Here is a 13,692-nt window from a genome sequence, read left to right as displayed (position 1 = left end):
TACGAGTCTGGAGCTCAGAAGGGATTTTATGTGGGGGGGAAAGACATTTGAAACCACTCAGGAGCATAGGCAATAAAAAGAAAGTAAAAAGCAGAAAATTGGGGAACAGTTTGGCATTATACACTTTAGTCAAAAGATATAAACTTTCACCTGTGTGGTGGTGCATCCCTGTAAACCCAGGGTCTTGAGAGGCTGAGGCAGGAGGATTACAAGTTTAAGGGCCACCTCAGCAACTTAGTGAGGCCCTAAGCAATCTAGCAAAACCCTGTCTCAAAATAAAAAATAAAAAGGGGTTGGGATGTGGCTCAGTGGTATAGCGTCCCTGGGTTCAATCACCAGTTACCAAAAACAAACTTTTCTGAGAGTAATTAGACTTTGTAGACACTGCCCAAAAATATTTTAGTTTTTTTTTTACTTCAATGCTAAAGTCAGAAAATTATGAAAACTGACATTTTATATAGGATATACCTTATAAAAACCATACTCTTTGAATACATAAATCCATAACTCATTAAACTCTAATTAAAATGTGTGAAGAATCAAAAAGATAGACTATATGACCTATTTTGAAAGTTCTACTAATCAAAGAATGACAGAGGAGTGTTTATCTTGGGAGAACAATTTAATCACTTTAAGTAACAGGTATATAAATTTTTGTTACTACATGAAGTTAAAAAATTACATTTTAAAATTCATTGAAAATATTTAAAGGCATTTTTATTAATCCAGTTAGAATAACTATTTGTACCTTAAAGTAATAAAATTACTTATAGTAAAAAGTCTATAATTAAAAATTCAGCACATAATTGATATTCATACTATATTCATATTTTCCTCATGTTAGTATGAATTACCATTGTTTGAACCTTCCTTTTTTTAATGGTTTTCACATATTCTTTACAAAATTAAACAATAAAGCATTAACCAATGTGAAAGTAACATTTTTAAAAAACCTCAATAAGATAGCCAACTAAAAGAAAGATCTGCAGTTTAGTGTCAGCTATTCTATTTGCTGTGTTATTGGGTTCAGTCTCTCTGATCTTTTTATTCTTCTGTGTAATAGGTATATTTTCTTATCTTTCTGAAAAGACTGCTGTAAGGCTCAACTGAGATAATATGGAAGCATCATAAAATGCAACATACATTTTTGTAGGCACATGATTATAAGAAGACAGAAGGTTTTCTTGGGCCATTGTCAGAGAACTTCATATAGTAATTCATTACCTAACAACTTTAAGGAAAGTTATTTTCCACTAAAAAGAGTAAATCAAATGGTGGGCATAGTGGCACATGCCCATAATCCCAGCTACTCCGAAGGGTGAAAACAAGAGGCTTGCAAGTTCAAGGCCAGCCTTGGCAACTTAATGAGACCCCATCTTAAAAAAAAAAGAAAAGAGAGATAGGGATGTAGCTCAGTGGTAGAGCACTTGCCTAACATGTACAATGCCCATGGGTTCAATTCCCAGTAACACACACACACACACACACACACACACAAAGTGGAACTAGAAAAATCAAAACATTGATCAGATTACTCTTTGTTTTATTTTTTATAATTTTCATTTCCTTTATGCTATTCCCTTGCCCCAATACAGCAAGGGAGCAGAGAAGGTGCAACAGATGGAATACGGGACTTAAAGGGTTAAAAGATCCAGGTTTAGGCTTCGCTTTGCCATTTCTTTGTTCAAATAATTTTGAACAGCCGTGGCTAGCTTTGAGTATTAAATAATTTTTGTAAAAACCATGATACACATGACTCTTCATGATTTCTATAGTTGAAACTACTTAAAAATTGCTTTACAATGACATATTAACAAAGTGGTAAGACAAAGAGCTGATGAGTTAGAAGCAGCATGATTGAGTACCTATACTCAGGATCAAATCTAGGCTCTTCCATTTACCAGCTGTGTCACTCATCTCTATAAAATGAGGGAAACAGTCTAAATACTATTTAAGTATCTGACAACTACCCATCTCTACAAATATAGGTTAACCAAAACATATTGATAACCTGAAGAATGGAGAGTTTGACATGAGGAATTGACAGAATCTGTAGTTAGCAAGAACAGACTTATTTCCTTATTAATATTTTATTATCCAGTATTCAATCTAAATATCTGGAAACCAAATGTTCCCAAGTACCCAAACACTTAAATAAGAAGGGAAAATAATGTAAAAGAATAGTTTACAACAAATAGGGTGCTAATTTTATTACCAACATTGATTTTTGTTTCAGTGTTATAGATAGAAAAGAAATCAGCAGTTACTTACATACAGAACTGTGGGAAATGCCAGTAACACTGGCTACTTCAAGAATTTGGGATCATAGGAGTTTTTGCATGAAATCTCAAAGTACTAACAAAAGTGTGACTTCTAGCATCTATGTTCATACTTAGATCAGACTTGAGCTGTGAGATAGCCATCTCCAACTCTTCTTTTTTCTGTTGCTCCTGTGCCAGTAGTTCTTGGGTGGCCTGTATAGAACTGCGTAAGGCAACACAGTTTTGCTGCAAAATGTGCACCTGAAATTGTAAAAGAAAAACTCATTTTCTGTTAAGATTTCTAATAAATGACCTTATAGAACTTGTGGAAGGCAGAATTTCCAACCTCAATGTCACTGAAGAGAAAAGAGGAGTATTTAATATGTTGTCACAGTTAAAATCTCAACAGAAGCTGGGCATGGTGGCTTATTTCTGTTACCCAGTGATTGGGGAGGCTGAAACAGGAGGATCCCAAACTCAAGAACAGCCTTAGCAACTTATGAGACGCTTTCTCAAAATAAAACAAACAAATAAGAAGGATTGGGGATAAATCTCAGTGGTATAGCGCTCGTGTGTTTAATACCCAGTACGGTCCCCCATGCCCCCCCAAAAAACCACTCAACAGAATGCAGTGCCTTATAACAGAGCTGTCCAATAGAACTTCTGTGCATTCTTCAACACAATAGTCACTAGCCACAAGAGGCTAATGAGCAGGTACAATGTGGCCAGAGTGAGGAATTGAATTTAAATAGCTTAAGTGGCTAATGACTATCACACAGGCAGTAAAAGTTACAGCAAAAAAGAACCATTTCTAAATTCCTTAAGTAGAATCCTTTTAATAATTCTGCTGTTAATGGCAGTCATTGGTTAAAATATTAAAAATTATATAATCTAATTATGGGTATTAAATATGAAAATACAATTGCCCTGGGTAGTTAGAATTTAAAGTATTCTAACTTACATATAGATATTTCAAATACTACAATGAAGGCAAAAATATTGTGTTAAAATTATAAATGAAATCAGCAGTGTAAATACATTCTTGATTGTTTTACTTATTAACATTCTTTGAATGTTAACATTGTTAGTTCAGGTTAGTCTTTATTTTCTATCCAGATCATATACATAGCCCAGGGCAATGCCTTTCAAAATCAATGCCTGTAGTAAAGACTGCTTGGTGTAGAAGAAAGATATTGTACCAGGAGTTAGGAGTTCACCTCTATAATACCTGAAACAAATTAATTTCTCTGGTGCTTCATTCATAAATGAAGAGTATTACAATACATAATATTAGAGTCCTTTCTTATTTTGCACTAATTTTTTAAAAATCATACTAAGAATGCTAATAGGTCACTAAAGAAAACTAAACAATAAATCTAGAAGAAATTAGCAAAATAAAAAGTTTATTGATGAAGTTATCAGTTTTTCTTTTTTTTATTTCCCTAATATAAATAAGGAGAAGAAATCTACCTGTTTCCGTTCTTCTTCCACTGTTGATCCCATTTCCTGTATTTTGAGTAGCATGACTGATTCAGATTTCTCAAGAGATTCCCTGAAGTGCTTCTCCTGAGCCAGTTGTCTCCTTAGCTATAGAACAATACTGCAGTTAGCAAGACCAATTGAACATATATCTAATGAACAGCAAAGTTACCATGAAAAGTTTCCCAGACATGTTATCCCATCCCCAAATGTTCTTCTTTCATTTATGACTACTCAGAAACATGCTGGTTTCTCCCTGATGGATGGCTTTCTAGGAAACAGTCAAACTGGGTTGCTCTCATCTTCATACTGTTAAGTCTGTTTTCCAAATTGCCTGTTAAGACCCAATAGAGGAAGCTGGAAGCAGCACTTAGGAAAAGGAAAATAGTAGAGCAGAATGGAAAGAAATTAGAGCACACAGCCAAGTAGTAAGGATAAGTATTGCTTCATGGAATGTTGCATGTATGCAATTCATGTCCTGCAATGGATTGTAATAAAAAAAGTTTAAAAAACACAAATACCAGATTTCAGTAACATATTATTTCTGAATTTTCTGAATTTTTGTCAACTCTTATTTTCTCATATTTTGATACTTTTATATATTTTAATCTATTGTACTATAGCCATGCCTCTAAAAGCTATTTCAATTATTTTGTAATTTAAAGGTCTAAATAATGTAGCAACTTTTAAGGAGAAGACAAGACTGACACTCATTGAGAACCTGTGCACTGTGGTATTGTGACATAAGATATATATTATATTTGGTCTCTGCTCCTGGCTCTTGGCATGCAGCTACTAAAACCTTTAGGATCTCCAGGTAAGGGCATCTTTCATATGTTATGACATGATTATGAGATGACTGTGGCTGGGGTCCCCTACATAGCTTCAGCATAGAGGCTGGTCAGAAAGGCATGATCAGTGATTTAGAAACTTTGGTCCTACCTGCCAGCCTCTGGGAAGGTGAGGGGGCTGAAGGTTGAGTTGATCATTAGTGACCAATGGTGTAATAAAACATGCCTAAGTAATGAAGCCTCAACAAAAACTCAAGAGAGCCAAGTTTTAAGAGCTTACAGATACCTGAACACCTGCAGGTGACTAGAGGGGGTGCTGGGAGAGAGCTCAGAAGCTCTACCTCATTTCTCACATGCCTTGCCTATGCATCTGTTCCCTGGCTGTTCATCTGTATTCTCTGTAACACAGGTGCAGTATTCCTCATTCAAAATGCTTGGGACATAACTCTCTATCATATCAGCCTAGGAACCAATTTTCTCAAAAAGCACAAGAAGTAAAATCAAGAATTAATAAATGGGCTGCTATCAAACTAAAAAGTTTCTACACAACAAAGGAAACAATCAAGAACATGAAGAGAGAACCTACAGAATGGGAAAAAATCTTCACCACCTGTACCTCAGATAGAGCATTAATCTCCAGGATATATAAAGAACTCAAAAAAACAATAAAAAAACACCAGATAACCTAATTAATAAATGGGCAAAAGAACTGAACAGGCACTTCATAGAAGAATAAATACAAGAAGTTGTTTTCGATTGATCGCAGCTCATTCAGCCATAGAACGAGTAATTTCAGGTTGCCATTCGCCTGCGGCTTGCAGACAAATTACTAAGGCTCAGTGCTAAATAGCCCGCGGAAACCGCTTCTTGGAGCCTGCTCTTATCAGAGCATGCACCGAGCACGGAGCGGCCGAGTTCCGGCTCCCGGAACTGCTCTGGCCCAGGGCTAAAGAGCCCACGGAAACTGCTTCTCGGTCCAGGTCCTGCTGAGTACTGTGGAGGTAAATACCAACCGAGCCTTTGTGGGCAGTGGCAACGGGACTGAGATGGGGCTTGTGAGGGCCGGTCAGGACTCACCCGTTGCTTTGGTTACCCAGCAAAGGGAACGAAATGCTGCCATTCTCATGGGATACCAACATGGCAGAGATCTGATGTAATCAGAAAGCGGCAGAGGAGAGAACTTCATCAATACCAGCACGACAGAAACAGTTGGTCTCCTGGTAGGGAGGGTGAGTCACAGACACCCGAGTCTTTCTCGCTTTGTCATCGAGACAGAGGGAAGGAGCGGGGCCGCTGCCCGCGCCCGGAGCAGGCCCAGCGGCTCGACGGCGTGGTGGTCATGTGACCCCAATTGGAGTGGGGGTGGAGCGGAGCCGCCACCTGCGCCTGCAAGGTGGGCAATCCTGAGACCGACCGGCAGGACAGGCCCAGTAGTCCGCGGGCGTGGTAGGAGGGGCAGGGCAGAGCCGCCGCCCGCGCCTGCAAGGTAGGCAGACCTGCGACAGACCGGCCGATCAGGCCCAGAGGCCTGCTGGCGTGGTACACACGTCACCCCAATTGGAGTAGGGGCAGAGCAGAGCCGCCGCCCGCGCCCAGAACAGGCCCAGCGACCTCCCGGCGTGGTAGTCACCACACCCCAATTGGAGTAGGGGCAGAGCAGAGCCGCCACCCGTGCCCGAGAGGTGGGCAGACCTGCGACCGACCAGCGGAACAGGCCCAGCGGCCTGCCGGCGCGACAGACACGTCACCCCATTTGAAGTAGGGGCAGAGCAGAGCCGTCGCCCGTGCCCACGAGGTAGGCAGACCTGCGACCGACCTGTGGAACAGGCCCAGCAGCCGGCCGGGGTGGTAGGCACGTCATCCCAATTGGAGTAGGAGCAGAGGAGAGCCTTTGCCCGCGCCCAGAACAGGCCCAGCGGTCCGCGGGTATGGTAGACAAGTCACACCAATTGGAGGAGGGACAGAACAGAGCTGCCGCTCGCGCCTGCAGGGTAGGCAGACCTGCAACCAACCGGCGGATCAGGCCCGGTGGCCTGCCGGCGTGGTACACACGTCACCCCAATTGGAGTAGGGGCAGAGCAGAGCCGCCGCCCGTGCCCAGAACAGGCCCAGTGACCTGCCGGCGTGGTAGGCACGACACCCCAATTGGAGTAGGGGCAGAGCAGAGCCGCCACCCGTGCCCAAAAGTTAGGCAGACCTGCGACCGATCGGTGGAACAGGCCGAGCGGCCGGCCGGGGTGGTAGGCACGTCACCCCAATTGGAGTAGGAGCAGAGCAGAGCCATCACCCGCGCCCAGAACAGGCCCAGCAAAATCATAAGAGATCCACACCTAGACACATTATAATGAAGATGTCCAACATACAGAATAAGGAGAGAATTTTAAAAGCTACAAGAGAAAGGAAGCAGATTACATTTAGGGGTAAGCCAATCAGGATAACAGCTGACATTTCAACACAGACTCTGAAAGCTAGAAAATCCTGGAATAACATATTTCAAACACTGAAAGAAAATGGGTTCCAACCAAGAATTGTGTATCCAGCGAAATTAAGCTTCAGGATGGAAGATGAAATTAAAACCTTCCACGATAAACAAAAGTTTAAAGAATTCGCAGCTAGAAAACCATCTCTTCAAAACATCCTTGGCAAAACATTACAGGAAGAGGAAATGGAAAATAACAATGAAAACCAACAGTGGGAGGTAGGACAGTAAAGGAGGGGAAAATAATCAAAGAGGAAAACAAACTATGTTTAGTAACAGAAATAAACAAATATGGCTGGAAGAACAACCCATATCTCAATAATAACCCTGAATGTTAATGGCTTAAACTCACCAATTAAGAGACACAGGCTAGTAGAATGGATCACAAAACAAGACCCAACAATATGGATCCTTCTCAAAAATAGATCATATATTATGTCACAGGGAAACTCTTAGACAATATAAAGGAGTAGAGATAATACCATGCATCTTATCTGATCACAATGGAATGAAACTGAAAATCAACGATAAAAGAAGGAAGGAAAAAGCATACATCACTTGGAGAATGAACAATAGGCAACTGAATGATCAATGGGTTATAGAAGACATCAAGGAGGAAATTAAAAAATTCTTAGAGATAAATGAAAACACAGACACAACATATCGGAATCTATGGGACACATTGAAAGCAGTTCTAAGAGGAAAATTCATTGCTTGGAGTTCATTCCTTAAAAAAAGAAAAAACCAACAAATAAATGATCTCATACTTCATCTCAAAATCCTAGAAAAAGAAGAGCAAAACAACAGCAAAAGAAGTAGAAGGCAAGAAATAATTAAAATCAGAGCTGAAATTAATGAAATCGAAACAAAAGAAACAATTGAAAAAATTGACAAAACTAAAAGTTGGTTCTTTGAAAAAATAAACAAAATCGACAGACCCTTAGCCATGCTAGCGAAGAGAAGAAGAGAGAGAACTCAAATTACTAACATACGGAATGAAAAAGGCAATATCACAACAGACACTTCAGAAATACAGAAATAATCAAAAATTATTTTGAATCCTTATACTCCAATAAATTAGAAGATAGTGAAGGCATAGATAAATTTCTTAAGTCATATGATCTGCCCAGATTGAGTCAGGAGGATATAGACAACCTAAACAGACCAATATCAATTGAGGAAATAGAAGAAACCATCAAAAGACTACCAACTAAGAAAAGCCCAGGACCGGATGGGTATACAGCAGAGTTTTACAAAACCTTTAAAGAGGAACTAATACCAATACTTTTCAAGCTACTTCAGGAAATAGAAAAAGAGGGAGAACTTCCAAATTCATTCTACGAGGCCAACATCACCCTGATACCTAAACCAGACAAAGACACTTCAAAGAAAGAAAACTACAGACCAATATCTCTAATGAACCTAGATGCAAAAATCCTCAATAAAATTCTGGCGAATCGGATACAAAAACATGACAAAAAAATTCTGCACCATGATCAAGTAGGATTCATCCCTGGGATGCAAGGCTGGTTCAATATACGGAAATCAATAAATGTTATTCACATCAATAGACTTAAAAATAAGAACCATATGATCATCTCGATAGATGCGGAAAAAGCATTCGACAAAGTACAGCATCCCTTTATGTTCAAAACTCTAGAAAAACTAGGGATAACAGGAACATACCTCAATATTATAAAAGCAATCTATGCTAAGCCTCAGGCTAGCATCATTCTGAATGGAGAAAAATTGAAGGCATTCCCTCTAAAATCTGGAACAAGACAGGGATGCCCTCTCTCACCACTTCTGTTATACATAGTTCTCGAAACACTGGCCAGACCAATTAGACAGACGAAAGAAATTAAAGGCATAAAAATAGGAAAAGAAGAACTTAAATTATCACTATTTGCAGGTGACATGATTCTATACCTAGCAGACCCAAAAGGGTCTACAAAGAAACTATTAGAGCTAATAAATGAATTCAGCAAAGTGGCAGGATATAAAATCAACACGCATAAATCAAAGGCATTCCTGTATATCAGCGACAAATCCTCTGAAATGGAAATGAGGACAACCACTCCATTCACAATATCCTCAAAAAAAATAAAATACTTGGGAATCAACCTAACAAAAGAGGTGAAAGACTTATACAATGAAAACTACAGAACCCTAAAGAGAGAAATAGAAGAAGATCTTAGAAGATGGAAAAATATACCCTGTTCATGGATAGGCAGAACTAACATCATCAAAATGGCGATATTACCAAAAGTTCTCTATAGGTTTAATGAAACGCCAATCAAAATCACAACGGCACTTCTTGTAGAAATAGAGAAAGCAATCATGAAATTCATATGGAAAAATAAAAGACCCAGAATAGCAAAAACAATGCTAAGCAGGAAGTGTGAATCAGGCGGTATAGCGATACCAGACTTCAAACTATACTACAGAGCAATAGTAACAAAAACAGCATGGTACCGGTACCAAAACAGGCGGGTAGACCAATGGTACAGAATAGAGGACACAGAAACCAATCCACAAAACTACAACTATCTTATATTTGATAAAGGGGCTAAAGGCATGCAATGGAGGAAGGATAGCATCTTCAACAAATGGTGCTGGGAAAACTGGAAATCCATATGCAACAAAATGAAACTGAATCCCTTTCTCTCGCCATGCACAAAAGTTAACTCAAAATGGATCAAGGAGCTTGATATCAAATCAGAGACATGCCGTCTGATAGAAGAAAAAAAGTTGGCTACGATCTACATACTGTGGGGTCGGGCTCCAAATTCCTCAATAGGACACCCATAGCACAAAAGTTAATAACTAGAATCAACAAATGGGACTTACTCAAACTAAAAAGTTTTTTCACAGCAAAAGAAACAATAAGAGAGGTAAATAGGAAGCCTACATCCTGGGAACAAATCTTTACTCCTCACACTTCAGATAGAGCCCTAATATCCAGAGTATACAAAGAATTCAAAAAATTAGACAATAAGATAACAAACAACCCAATCAACAAATGGGCCAAGGACCTGAACAGACACTTCTCAGAGGAGGACATACAATCAATCAACAAGTACATGAAAAAATGCTCACCATCTCTAGCAGTCAGAGAAATGCAAATCAAAACCACCCTAAGATACCATCTCACTCCAGTAAGATTGGCAGCCATTAGGAAGTCAAACAACAACAAGTGCTGGCGAGGATGTGAGGAAAAGGGTACACTTGTACATTGCTGGTGGGACTGCAAATTGGTGCAGCCAATTTGGAAAGCAGTATGGAGATTTCTTAGAAAGCTGGGAATGGAACCACCATTTGACCCAGCTATTCCCCTTCTCGGTCTATTCCCTAAAGACCTAAAAAGAGCATGCTACAGGGACACTGCTACATCGATGTTCATAGCAGCACAATTCACAATAGCAAGACTGTGGAACCAACCTAGATGCCCTTCAATAGACGAATGGATAAAAAAATGTGGCATTTATACACAATGGAGTATTACTCTGCATTAAAAAATGACAAAATCACGGAATTTGCAGGGAAATGGATGGCATTAGAGCAGATTATGCTAAGTGAAGCTAGCCAATCCCTAAAAAACAAATGCCAAATGTCTTCTTTGATATAAGGAGAGTAACTAAGAACAGAGTAGGGACGAAGAGCAGGAGAAGAAGATTAACATTAAACAGGGATGAGAGGTGGGAGGGAAAGGGAGAGAGAAGGGAAATTGCATGGAAATGGAAGGAGACCCTCAGGGTTATACAAAAGTACACACAAGAGGAAGTGAGGGGAAAGGGAAAAATAATACAAGGGGGAGAAATGAATGACAGTAGAGGAGGTAGAGAGAGAAGAGGGGAGGGGAGGGGAGGGGGCATAGTAGAGGATAGGAAAGGCAGCAGAATATAACAGACACTAGTATGGCAATATGTAAATCAATGGATGTGTAGCTAATATGATTCTGCAATCTGTATATGGGGTAAAAATTGGAGTTCATAACCCACTTGAATCAAAGTGTGAAATATGATATATCAAGAACTATGTAATGTTTTTAACAACCAACAATAAAAAATTAAAAAAAAATACAAGAAGTCAACAAATATATGAAAAAATGTTCAACATCTCTAGCAATAGAGAAATGCAAATTAAAACTACACTGAGATTCCATCTTACTTCAGTCAGAATGGCAATTATCAAAAAGACAAGTAACCATAAATGTTGGCAAGAATGTGAGGGAAAAGGTATACACTATATTGGTGGTGGGACTGAAAATCGTTGCAACCACTAGGGAAAGCAGAATGGAGAGTCCTCTGGAAACTTGGAATGGAACCACCATTTGACTCAGTTATCCCACTCCTCAGCATATACCCAAAAGATGTAAAATCAACATACTATAGTGACACAGCCACATCAGTGTTTATAACAGCTCAATTCACTATAGCTAAGCTATGGAATCAACCTAGGTGCACTTTAACAGATGAACCGATAAAGAAAATGTGGTACATATCCACAATGGAATATTACTCAGCCATAAAGAAGAATGAAATTCTGTCATTTGTTGGTAAATGGATAAACTGGAGACCATCATGCTAAGTAAAATAAGCGAATCCCCAAAAAATCAAAGGCTGAATATTCTCTCTGATATGTGGATGCTGACTCACAATAGGTAGGGGCACAGGAATGGGAGGTTCACCAGACTAGACAATGTCACCCACATCCTGCGCGGGCGGCAGAAGTAAGGCCACTCCGGGTGAATTGGGCTGGGAACGAAAAAAACACACAAACACGAAAATATCTTTTTCTCAATTGTGGTGGTCAGGAAGGCTCTGCAACCTCAAAGATCAGCTCCAACACTGGAAAGAGGGCAAGGAGAGCAAGAGAGGCAAGCAAAAGAGTGAGCACACCTGAACCCCTCCCGCCATTTATTGGGGAAAAGCTATTCATTGAATATTCCACCCAAATAAGGCAAGAGATTGGGTTTCAAAGGGTGGCGTCTTGCTTAGCAATGTCTTGTGGTCAGAAGGTTGACTGACATCTTGGAAAGCCACACCCACCTCAGGTGCTGTGTGGGATCACAGGTAAAGGAGATAAAAGGCACACATGCGACGCACAGCCCAATCAGGCAGCAACATCAGGCCAATCCCCTCATACCACTCAAATGCACATAGCTCACACACAGAGCCCATGGATAGCTCGCAACAGGACAGGACAGAGTCAGGGGAAGGGAGGGGTATGGGAATGGGAAAGACAAGAGAATGAATCAGACATAACTTTCCTATGTTCATATATAAATACATGACCAGTGTAACTCCACATCATGTATAACCACAAAAAATTGGAAGCTATACTCCATGTATGTATGTCAAAATATATTCTACTGTCATATAATTAAAAAGAATTTTAAAAATTTTTAAAAAGACAAGTTGCAGATTGGCAGATAATACTTGCATAACAAATATTTCATGAAGAACCTGTACCTATTATCTGTTGCTATAACAAAACCCCTGAGGTTAAATAATGTATAAAGGAATGAGATTTATCTAGTTCATAGTTTTGGAGACTGAAAGTCCAAGATTGGATGGCCCCATATGTTCAACATCTGTGTGGGGCAGATGGCATCACAATAGAAGAAATGCTTTTAGAAAGATCACACAGCAAGAGAGAAAGCCAGAGAGATCTGGGGTCAGGCTCACTCTTTTGTATAACAATCTGACTCTCTGAGGAACTGTGAGATCTGCATTAATCTCTTCCAAGCGTGGTGTCCCCAGTGACCTAAACACCTTCCATAGATCCCACCTCTTAAAGTCCTGACTATCTCCTTATATCATGATACTGGAGATCAAGTTCCAACACATGCACCTTCAAAAATACACTCAAATTATATCCAAACCAAAGAATATTCAAAATATATAAAGAACTCTAAAAACTCCATATTAAAAAAACTTAGTTACAAAATGAAAAAAAGATCAGATACCAAAGAGGATATACAGGCAAATAAGCCTATGAAAAGGTCCTCAGTGTTAAATATCATTAGGGAATTGCAAATTAAGACACAATACCAATACACACCTATTAAATGGCAAACAGTCCTGGCTGGTGGGTATCAATTATTTTGTGTGGGGGGATGGCAGTTTCTTAGAAAGCTAAACATAGGCTTACTATACAATCCAGCAATTATACTCCTAGGTTATTTACTCATATGAGTTGAAATCATATGCCCACACAAAAACGTACACACACATATTTATAGTAGCTTTATTCATAATTTCCAATGATTGCTATCAACTAAGACATCTTTTAATAGACAAGTACATGAACAAACTGTGGTACATACAATGCAGTATTTTTCAGGAATAAAAAGATATGAACTATCAAGCAATGAAAAGACATGAAGGAACTTTGAATGCATATGCTAAGTGGAAGAAAGGCAGTCCAAAAAGGGTACATACTGTATTACTCCAACTATAACAAAACTATAAATACTCTCTAAAAACAATGTTTGCCAGGGACTAGAGGGACAGGCAGAAGCTTTGAGTATGCAGACCACAGTGCCTCTTTAGAGCAGTGAAACTATTGTTTCTGACCCTGTAAGGTAGATAGATGGCATTATGTAGCACATTCATACATTGTTGGTGGGACTCTTTATTGTGTACCCACTCTGGAAAGCAGTATGGAGATTCTTCAA

General features: G+C 39.4%; 1 protein-coding gene across 4 annotated transcripts in view; it reads right to left on the bottom strand.

Moving 5' to 3' along the window:
* Ccdc150 (coiled-coil domain containing 150) overlaps positions 1-13,692 on the bottom strand; it is a 127,588-nt gene that overhangs the window by 98,580 nt on the left and 15,316 nt on the right. For all 4 annotated transcript variants that reach the window (XM_046447626.2, XM_058580343.1, XM_058580342.1 and 1 more), the window contains exons 6-7: positions 3,732-3,848; positions 2,393-2,522 (exon numbers count right to left, since the gene is read on the bottom strand). In XM_046447626.2, coding sequence (XP_046303582.1) covers positions 2,393-2,522; positions 3,732-3,848 — 247 coding nt within the window. The remainder of the gene's footprint in view (positions 1-2,392; positions 2,523-3,731; positions 3,849-13,692) is intronic.

Source organism: Marmota monax, unplaced genomic scaffold, assembly GCF_021218885.2.
Source record: "Marmota monax isolate L192 unplaced genomic scaffold, Marmota_monax_Labrador192_F-V1.1 WCK01_AAM20220418_F8-fsc00007, whole genome shotgun sequence".
Taxonomy (NCBI): Eukaryota; Metazoa; Chordata; class Mammalia; order Rodentia; family Sciuridae; genus Marmota; species Marmota monax.
Note: the sequence above shows the minus strand (reverse complement) of the source record. Positions and strands in the feature narration are given on the sequence as shown.